At 34.4% G+C, this 11441-nt stretch overlaps 1 protein-coding gene across 1 annotated transcript; it reads left to right on the top strand.

The window, feature by feature from the left end:
- The first annotated feature begins 7699 nt into the window (after positions 1-7699).
- Positions 7700-11235, top strand: LOC149236448 (polygalacturonase-like). The gene is made up of 10 exons (XM_089368918.1): positions 7700-7717; positions 7806-7967; positions 8359-8490; positions 8580-8750; positions 9145-9168; positions 9329-9536; positions 9772-9853; positions 9938-10046; positions 10209-10325; positions 10896-11235. Exons 1-10 carry the CDS (start codon positions 7700-7702, stop codon positions 11121-11123), a joined length of 1251 nt encoding a protein of 416 aa, XP_089225044.1. The 3' UTR covers positions 11124-11235.
- Positions 11236-11441: the final 206 nt, after the last annotated feature.

Below are 11441 nucleotides of genomic sequence, written 5' to 3'. Positions count from 1 at the left end.
TCATATACATTGATTATCTGAATGTTGGGAGATTTTGTGAGAAGTGTGTTGTGTGTTATGTGAAGAGTGGAGATGCCTACTATATAATGAGGATGTTGTATGTTCGCTAAGATATTGTGTGCAGATGAGTGATCAATTTATTTTTTGAGATGATGGAAAATGAAACTTTACAATATGTTGATGGTCATGCAACAGTGCCATTTTTTTATTTCCTCAAGACATGTTGCTAGAATCCAAAGCGAGGGTTTAAAGCCTTGTGGGTTCTTGAAATCCCTGTCAATCTAATAAAGAAGAACATTATATACACATAAACAAAAGTGGTATTTAGGTGTATATATTTATTTCTTTTTGTATATACATCCAACAAGAATGTGTGAATGAGAAGAAGAGATCGGGAATATAAATGAAACAATTGGAAAAGAATTGTGTGATTAGCTGGTGAACTCACGTCAGACTCCTTCATGCATATTTGTGGATAGATTCCATTGTAGTGCATTCTATTTAAATCTCCATTAAATTGTGGGATCCATAAGGCCTAGGACTAGAGTGTTAGTGGATGCTTGTATATATCTAGGTCATCATACTGATGTTCACATGTTAGGTCATTGTCTTTCACTCCACGTTAACTTTATATAAAAATAAAAAAAAATTGAAAACATAGTTACATATAAAGTTGCAAGCCATTTGTGGAGTATGTATATCGCAAAGTGACCAGACTTGACAAATCGTAGAATTTTATAGCCTTGATGCATGAAGATGTGGAAGTAAGCAAGGAGATCATACAAAATCAACTGCTACAAAATTGCATAAACATGGTTTGACGATCTTTTAACTTTTCTTAAGTTTTTTATGCTTCTTTTTAAATATTCCATTGTTGTTTGTGGCCTAAAAAACTATTGGTTAATTTGAAAGTTGGATATGGCTAATTTTTATAAGAATCATACCTAAACAAAGAAACGAAGTTGGATTGAACTAATTGCCTGAATTGGATGTTTAAAATGGAAATATTGATGGAAGGATACAATTTCTGGTCGATAGAAAGTGGTGATGAAGTGAAGCCAGAGAAAGGTGTAGGACCTACAACTAAATCAATTCAAGATTGGGAGAAGAGAGAGACTATGGTGAAATTTCTTCTAAGAATGTCTGTAAAAGACAATATTATACTGCATATCAAAGATGGAAAGACATAAAATGATACCTAGACAATGCTCAAGGATTTGTATGAATTGAAGAATAAAATTTGACTCCTATCTAAAAAGTGTAAGATTATGTCTATTAAAATGGAATAAAATGAAAGCACTAACAATTTTATTTCAAGATTGAAGTAATTTAAAGATACTCTTGGAGATATAGGTCAAGAAATATTTGTCACTGACCTAATCACTATAACCCTAAATGGAATCTAGATGAGTGTCAAATGTTCATCATAGGTCTTATAGCAAGGGAGGAGGGTCCCACATTTGATGAGTTGGCAGGCATACTTATGGAGGAGGAAGAAAGGCAAAGAAACCTTAAATATCAAAGTTCTAATTTGGTGCTAAGGGATAAATGGAAACCACCATTCAAGAGGAGTATACATATTGAAGAGTGAACACATTGGAATTATCGCAAAATGTTTTATCCTTGATGAATGAAAGTGTGGAAGTAAGTGAGGACCGACTACAGAATCAACTGCTATGAAATTTCATAAACTTGGTTTAAATTTATTTGAAATTTTCTTAAGTTATTTCTTCTTCTTTTTAAATAGTCCATTGTTGGGCGTGGCCTTAAAAATAGTTGATTGATTTGAAATCTCTATAAGGATAATTATTTATCATAATCATATATAAATAAAGAAAACAATCTGGATGGCACCAATTACGTGAATTGGAAGTTTAAAATGTAGACATTGATTGAAGGATACAATGTTTGGTTGATAGCATGTGTCGATGAAGTGAATCTAGAGGAAGCTACATGACCTACAACTAAATCAATTTAAGAATGGGATAAGAGAGAGACTATGGTGAAAATGCTACTGAGAATGTTGGTAAAAGAAAACATTATAATGCATATCAAAGATTAAAATACATTGAATGAGACATGCAACACACGCAAGGATTTGTATCACTTGAAGAATAAAAATTGACTCTTGTCTATAAGAGTAAGATTTTCTCTATAAAACGGAAGAAAATAAAAGCATTAGTAATTTTATTTCATAAATTAAGGACTTTAATATACTCTTCGAGATATAGGTGAACAAATATTTAGCACTGACCTAGTCACTATAACCTTAAATGGAATGCTAGATGAGTATCAAATGTTCATCATAGGACTTAAAAAATGGGAGAAGGCTCCCACATTTTATCACTTGGTAGGTATATTTATGCAATAGGAAGAAAGGCAAAGGATCCTTAAATCTCAAAGTTTTGATTTGGTGTTAAGGGAAAAAAGGAAACCACCATTCAAGAGGAAGCCTTAGGATGGTAATAAAGGAGGAAATTCACCACATGGAAAGCCATGATTTGGTAAGCCACCATTTGAAAAACCACAACCAAGTATGGCATTTCCAAAGGTTGATATTAAATTTCATTATTGTGGCAAGTTTGGACACTACTCTAGAGATTGCACGAAAAGGAAATAACATGAGTCTAGACATACAAATAAGAGGCACACTAGTAATTTTGTTAATAAAGGAGAAATAATCAATGATGACATCAAAACCTTTAGATTGTGTGTTATAGATGTTTCACTATCTACTAAAATATACGATAAAAATACTTGGCTTGTTTATTCTGGAGCCTCCATTTATATGTCCTATAATATGCATTGGTTTGAGAACCTTAAGGAAACTAATAATGGTACAAACATATATCTTGGATATGATCATGTACATGAAATAAATGGTATGGTGACATATCAGTGACATTACATAATGGTCATGTTAAACTAATTCATAATGTGATGCATGTGCCTATTTTTAAGAAGAATTTAATCTTAGTATGTTAAAAATTGGAAACTAGGTCCAAATTCGACCTTGGGAGAACTCATTTTATGGAGATGATGATTGCATTGGATTCCTCTTTTCGATAGGTCCAATATTGATATAAAGATGATCTCATCTGGAAAAGCAGAAGTGTGATTTTGAATTTATGCCCACTCATGTGGAAATTGAATAGGTTGGCTTCATCATTATTTCGGCTCAAGAAACTAAATGGACGTGTCTCTTCATCCACAATGAAGTGTATAAATACAAGAGACCTCACACCTCATTTGGACATCCATCACTCACACATTTTTATCTCTCTTCATCAGATTGGTTCTTACATCTATTGGGCATCCTCTCTTTCTCTCACATGTCGCAAGAAGGTCAAAGTTTTCTGGGCTAAATTGAATAATTTCAGAATGTTTGACTAGCATTGACTGACATGATCTTGACAATTTTTTACTGCAGTTTTTGGGGAAGAATTTTGATTTTCTTAGGTTGCATTGCCTGACATGGAAATCAAGGTTTTATGGGTTGTTTGACCTATGTTGACCATAGGACTATTTGACCACAGACTTGAACAAGTTTGACAAAAAAATTGTGACTTTTTTAGTTGATTTTGACCACTGTTAGAGGCTGAGTTTGACTTCCTTTGACCGAGATTTGAAGGAGGTGTTTGACTGTTGTTTTGACCAGTGTTGACTTTCTAGTTAGGGATGAGGTTTGACTACAATTGACTATATAAATGTACAGGGTTGTTTAGACTTTGTATTGGTGAAGTGAATTTGGCTTTTATACTCTCTCTCTCTCTATTGAAATTTTGATTTAATAATAAGAAGAATTGATCAAAGGGTTTTCCCCACATTGGGGTTCTTCCTTTGGATCTACCAAATCCGGTGTTCTCTTGCCTTGTCTTGTCTTCTACATTTTGGTTTATGTTCTATCTACATTTACTATCAATGTGATTAATGGTTAATGTGATTGCTACTCGAAATAATTGGAAATTGTTATTGGGCTACTAAAGGAACATTGAAGTATATTGTGCTAAGCATAGAAGATACCATTGTTAACTAAAATTAACGTAGTCTATACCATAACATATCAGGGTTTGAAAGTGGAATTTGTAAATTCATATTATGTGGTGAAAGACATGTAGGATCTATTTGAGGTCATTGCAATGGGAATTTGAATTGGAGGTTTATTAAGCTCAATGTGACATGCAAAATTCATCATGAATTGGAACCAACAACAATGACAACAAAAAAACTTTAGCATCAAAGGCATGACCACATTAATTATCATGATATATTGCTACATAAAAAACGAGGAGTGGTAGAAGTGCTTCCAACACTTATGAATTAATATTCTACATGAGAGGGGTGTGCATTAGGGAAGATGAATAGGGAAGAGTTCCCTACTCATACAGATAAAAGGAATAGAGATGTTCTAGAACTTGGGGCATACATATGTATGTGGTCCTATGCAGACTAGATTATTAGGTGGAGCATATTACCTATTGATATTTATTGATGATTTTACTAAATATACATCATGAAAAAGAAGAGTGATGTATTTCAATATTAAGGAGTTCAAAGATCTGGTTGAAAAGAAAACAAGAAAACACATCAAGATCTTCTGATCAGATAGAGGGGGAGAATATATTTCAATTTAATTCATCAAGTATTGGAATTCCCATGAAATTGTACAACAATATACATTACCATGTACTCCATAACATAATGGTGTAGCTAAAAGGAAGAATAGAACACTGGTAGAATGTGCATGGAGCATGTTAAAAGGTAAGAATCTTACCAATTCTTTCTAGGTTGAAGATTTTTCACTGTTGTTTACTTCAAAATTAGAAGTAGAACTAAAAGCTTAGATCATAAGACTCCTTTTCAAGCACTTTATGGTTATAAACCAACAGTAATTCATTTGATAATCTTCGAAAGAAAAATATTTTCTCATGTTCAGAAAGAATATAGGAGGAATCTTGATGCAAAAGCTATCAAGTGATTTTCCATAGGTTACTGTTTTGATCATAATTCATTTAAGTTGTTTGATCCTTGCACACATAAAATTTTTGCATGAAGATATGTATTATTTCATTTGCTTGCAGGTGAAGGCCATAAGAATGACAGGTATGCTGGATGGCATATTCCTTATCAATATGATGATTTCAAAGAGGAAGTAGCTGATAAGCATGAATAGGAATAGGAAGAATCCAACGACATGGACACCTCTAGCAACCATAGTGCAATCAAGAGGAAGAGATGATTCACATGAAGCAAAAGAAGAGATGAAATAAACTAAGTACCAACAAGATAATTTCATCAAACTCAACCACCAGTAAGCTTTAAAGATTACACCTTAATGACTAAAATTATAAATGCCATAGAACCTTTGAATTTTGAATAATCTAATGAGCATAAAGAGTGGAGAGATGAAATGAAGGAAGAATATGGGTCTATAATGAATAAAGATACTTGATACTTAATGGAATTTCGTGAAAATAAGGTACCCATTGGATCCAAATGGTAATTCAAACCTAAATTTAAAGTTGATGGAAATATATATAAACATAAAGCTAGGTTAGTTCCAAAAGGATACTCACAAAAAGAGGGAATTGATTATGTAGAACCTTTTGCATTTGTAGCTAATTTAAATACAATTCGATTGATGAATTCTTTAGCTACAAAAAATAAATGGAAACTACATCAGCCAGATGTTTGTCTTCTTGAATGGGGAACTAAAACAAGAAGTATACCTTGTTCAGCCAAAAAGGCTTGTTAAAAAGGGTCGAAAGGACCTTGTGTGCAACTTAAAGAAAGCATTATATGGATTGAACTAGGCACCGAGATAACTGTATGTGAAGATTGATTCTTTCTTTCTTCATAAAGGCTTTATGAAAAGAAAAAGTATATATATCAAAAAGGGCATTTTATTATGATTTCTATGTATGTTAATGATCTTGTTATAACAAGCAATGTTTCTAAGTTAATTGATGAAGTTAAAGGACAATTCTCATAAGAGTTTGAAATGAAAGACATTGATGAACTGCATTACTGATTAACTCTTGAGATATGGAGAAAAGGTGAATAAACATTGGTTACACAGAGTAAATATACCAAGGAGTTGCAAAAGATTAAAAAAATACCAATGTATGGTACTACCAATACCATTACAAAAGAATGTCATACTCTACAGTAATGATCGTACAAGAGAGGTGGAAAACACAATTCTTCATTAAGGGGAAGTGTTGGAATAATGGAGAAATCTAGAAAATTCTCCTATAATTAAAACTTCTTATGTGTCATTAGCACTATTTTCTTAATTAATCTTTGATGAGTTCGTGAAATCTATATTTTAGGAATTTGTTCAACAATAACCTAATCCTATATATATGTAAGACTTTGTTAACCTAATGAATTCAAATGAGTGTTGAGTAACATAGTGTCCTGAGTATGCCATAGTGACCTTGCCACCCTTCTCATATTTTGCTTTCCATTTATGAATATCCCTTTCCCAAAACATAGCATGCTTTATGAGTGTCCCTATGCTAGAACATAGGCTAGTTTAAGAGTATAGTCATGCCCTTTACAAATCTCTTTGCTCCTTAGCAACAAATGTAGTGAATGTTCAAATGGTGGAAAAACAACTTATTCTAATGCTCACAACAAACATATATACTGTTAATTTTCTGTTTCTACGGGCATACTCATGAGGGAGTAGGGAGTAGACCTCCTCACGTTGGGTTCACAAAATCCTCAACAGGTCATTCTCCTCTTTCTAAAAGAAATAATAACCAATAACCCTAATAATTAAATATATAATTACACTTACAATATAATTACCATGTAAAATATAATGAGGGAGAAGAAAATTACAACGCATGGAAAAAAAAAATGCATGAACGCTACCCAGGAAAAAAAATACATTTTATTACAATACCAACCATATTTCAACCCCCAATAAAGTCACGGCATTCGACTTAATTTTCACATGTGAGAGATCAAGCATCCAAATACCAAGATCACATCTAGGTGTAGGAAGAATTAGAAATTAGTAGCGCATCACAGATATAGACATGAAGATAACAACTAGGCACCCTTCCATGAAGACTTCTGAAGAAGAAACGCAATCTACGGCCCATCACCGTATCAGGTCAAAGAGAGTGACCCATTTCAGTCTCTCCGTAAGAATCCGAAATGGAATGAGAATGTTCGGAAAATACCTCCATCAATCCATACACACAACTTAAGATTTTTTTCAGCAGCCACGAATAATGAGGGGGGTACTACGACTCTGGGATATTATCATTTTAACATTTGTAGTAGGTTAATTTCATCATTCGATTCGATAGTGGAAAGGCAAAAACGGCAGTCGACTCAGCGTTCATATTATTCAGTTGGCGTGAAATATTGATAAAATCAAGTATGGAGGCTCCGAAAAATGAATAACCATCAAACTATTCCTTGTCCTCTGGTATTTGAATATGTTACAGCAACATCAGTTTCCTCAATGCCCAGTGAGAGTTGGGTCAATTTTTATGGCCACAGTGCGTTTTGAAAAAATAAAATGGACCAACCCGAGTCTATCAAGGTTTAGGTAGAAAGAAGAAAAAGCAAACCAAAAACAAGTTTCTGGCACTATAAAATCCCCGCTCTTCTACCTTCCATGAAACAAGTTTCGAGCACCTATCGGCTACAACGAGGGTTCGACCTCCGAACTATCGCGATGGATTTCAAATTGGTGGTAATTCCTTGCAAACAATGTTTGTGATTTCTAATTTTCTGTGCGTGAAAACATTACGAGTCGTTTTGAACAAATAAATTATGTGCAGACTACATTCGCTTCAGTTGTTGCTGTTATGGCGCTGTTAATGGTGGATTCAAGTTGGGCTACTCATAGAAAGGTGCTGAGCAAAAGTGATTCCAGCGCTTCACCGATATTCAATGTCATGGACTACGGTGCACATGCCGGCGGTTTAAAAGATGATCGGACGGTGAATATATTTTAATCAATTATATAGATTCAATATTCATTTGATATTTTTGATGTAAAGTTTGATGCACTTCGCATATATTCATCTTTAATCCTGGGAGCCAGTGGGCGCGCACCTTTTTAAATTAATACCGTCCCTTTGACAGAACTCTTAGATTTTAGGAAAATTCCGTCCCACGGTCTTTACCTGTGTTTTATTTTCACGCTTAAAATCTGTTTAGTATTCATGCACTAGGAATAAATATTTTTCTGCTCTCTGGTAACTGCCAAAGATATGCGCCTATTCCTTTCAGAGAACGAGTTAAATCCTTTCTTTCGCAAACAAGAAAATTTGATTAGATTATTATCGTTGTTATAATACCTACGTATTGTTTCTCATTTGTGATTTATAGGCATTCATAGAAGCATGGGAAGCAGCATGCATGGCATCTTCCAACGCAGTGTTGCAAGTACCATTGGGGATGACATTTCTAATTAATCCAGTGACGTTTTCTGGCCCTTGCAAGTCTCATATTTCAGTAGAGGTGAGAAAGTTGAATATTGAATTGTATGCTTTTTAAGATGATCATAAAAATTCTATGTTAAATTATTTGCTAAAATCATAAATTTGCAGATTATTGGAACAATAGTTGCACCCAATAAACAATCTGCATGGAATAGCAGTGAACTTAATCTGTGGATTCGATTTTATGGTATATCTGGGTTGACCATAGAAGGTGGCGGTGTCATTGATGGTCAAGGCCAAGATTGGTGGTCTAAATCCTGCAAGGTTAACAAACAACAAGTAAGGGTTCCCTTTAACTGTTCTGTTTCACCTCACCGTTGTGTACATGTGGCCACTAAAAAATGGGTGGTCCTGTTAAACCACACAAAAGGTTTCAGTCATTTGCCCAATACACGCCAGTCATTTGCCCAATAAACGATGCACACATGGCACTGACAATCTCCTTCCATACGCCGCTCTTATCCTCCAGGTCAGCCGCCATTGAAAATCCTGTCGCAATCCTCTCTAATATTCCATCTCTTCCGCGTTCGACTCCACCGACTCCACCTCTAGCCTTTTCACAAGCATCATCCCAAATCTTTCCCCTACCCAACACTTACCATTAAACAACAAATTAGTAGTATAAACCGGCTCCTTCAATTTATATTAATCACGTCAAATTTCTTGTGTGCAGGATTGCTTGGATGCGGCTCCACCGGTTTGTTTCCAGCCGGCAATCTTATCTTGATTACCTTGTTTATTTCCTTGAAAAAAGACGCAATGATCACCTTGTTATAAACGGTTTTTTTAATCTTTCTGTAAATTTTAATTCAAGGCTGTGCTCATCCGGTTATTTGGATTTTGGGTTGGTCTTACAGGCAATGACTATTAGTCGATGTTCAAATGTTTTGATAAAAAATTTGCAATTTGTCAATAGCCAACGAATGCATCTCGTAGTGGTCGACTCTTCTGATATCCAATTAAGCGGGCTTCAGATACAAGCTCCTGAACAAAGCCCAAACACTGATGGTATTCATTTACAAAGAGTTAAGAATGCCCAAATAAACAACTGTGTCATCCAGACAGGTTAGAAGTTAGTGATTTCACTGGTTTGCGATTAATTTGTTTATTCATATATTACCATATAGCATAGATCCATTTTCTTAATAATAAATCAGTCAATATCCATCTAGCTTATATCTATCTCACCGCGGCTGCTATAAGTGCAAATCTTAATTTCACTTAGTTAAAGTTCAGATTGGCAAACACACAATAAACATAAAAGGTTCTGCTAACTATGATTATAAATACTCTATATCAGGGGATGATTGCATTTCCATTTCGTCGGGCTCATCTACTATTAATATCAAAAACATAAAGTGTGGCCCAGGCCATGGCATCAGGTGAGATAAGTATTTTGGATCTTGTCCTGCAGAAGATACAATCAGTAAAGATGAAATCTGAATTGTACTTCTTCTTTTGTGCAGCATTGGAAGTCTGGGAAAGAATGGAGAAGAAGCCAAAATTGATGACATTCTAGTCCAAAACATCACTTTTGTCGAAACATCAAACGGAGCCAGAATCAAGACTTGGCAGGTTGGTTTGGTTTAACAGGTGTATGGCTCCTTTAATTATTTCTATTCATCTTAAAACTAACTCATGAAATGTGCATGATGATACGGCAGTGAACTGCAGTTCGTAAATATCTGAATTATCTAGGATGGTTATAACAGAATTCATGCTTTTGTAAATATACAGGGCGGTTCTGGCTATGCACGAAATATCAGATTTGAAGACATAGTTGTTCATAATGTTAAGAATCCGATTATCATTGATCAGTACTATTGCGATTCCGCTTCACCTTGTAAAATTCAGGTGATCCATATTTTCCCAACATGCCCCAGTAAAATATATACACTGAATACGTCTTAATATGAGTTTAGTTCCAGCCGTTCTTGAAATATCATTTTGAAGTCCGTGGATGTTGCCATCAACCTTAATTCCAAAATACTTGTTTAAGCGCACATAATATAGGATAAATTTCCCATTTATTTTATCTGGTAAATACTATCAATCGGGTTAGTAATTGGTAACTATATAGAATTTCATCTTTAGGTGAAAAATCGGTAATCACGGAATTTGGTAATTCCGGAAATCTCACCCAACTCAGAGAGACCCCTATAACCCTAAACGTCGCTAATTCCAACCATCAAAGTTAATACAAATTCTCTAAAAAACAATTGTAATATAAAATAATGGTTTATATATATATATATACACGTCGATAATATATAATATAAACTTCACCTACGGACATCTGCTCTCCACTAAATGCATAGAGGTAAAAACTATGTTATACTGCAATAATATTTAGACAAATTGGTTTTGAAGTTTGGTATTATTGTTTGGTATCAATAATACTGTGCGTCATGTTGTTGTGTGCAGCCATCCGCAGTGCAAATACAAGATGTCACGTATAGAAACATAAAGGGAACGTCATCGACCGATGTGGCTGTGAACTTTTCGTGCAGCAAGACAGTTGCTTGCACAGGAATTACTTTGACAAATGTTGAGATAACTTCAACGACTGCAAATAAAGTAAAGTCTGTGTGTGTCAATGCTCTGGGAATGGCTCTGGGGACTATTTTGCCGCCCAGCTGTCTGAAAAACTAGTGCGGTCCCTTGGACTCCTTCAAAAGCATCACAATAAATCTTAGCCAAACTTAACAAGATTCAGTTATACTGGTTTTTGTTCCATGGGAACTTCATAATACTGTGAAATTTGGTCTCTTCTCATATTACTTTGTACTCACAAAATACCTCAAAAGCATCACAATAAATCTTAGCCAAACTTAACAAGATTTAGTTAAACTAGTTTTTGTTTTATGAGAACTTCATAATAGTGTGAAATTTGGCCTTTTCTCAACTTACTTTCTACCCACAAGATACTTCAAAAGCATCACAATAAATCTTAGCCAAACTTAACCAGAT

This window comes from Pinus tabuliformis, chromosome 8 (assembly GCF_031772625.1).
Source record: "Pinus tabuliformis cultivar Carrire ecotype Pingquan chromosome 8, CPIR1, whole genome shotgun sequence".
NCBI classification, from domain to species: Eukaryota; Viridiplantae; Streptophyta; class Pinopsida; order Pinales; family Pinaceae; genus Pinus; species Pinus tabuliformis.
The sequence above is the reverse complement of the archived record's forward strand: the minus strand, read 5'-3'. Positions and strand labels throughout refer to the sequence as shown.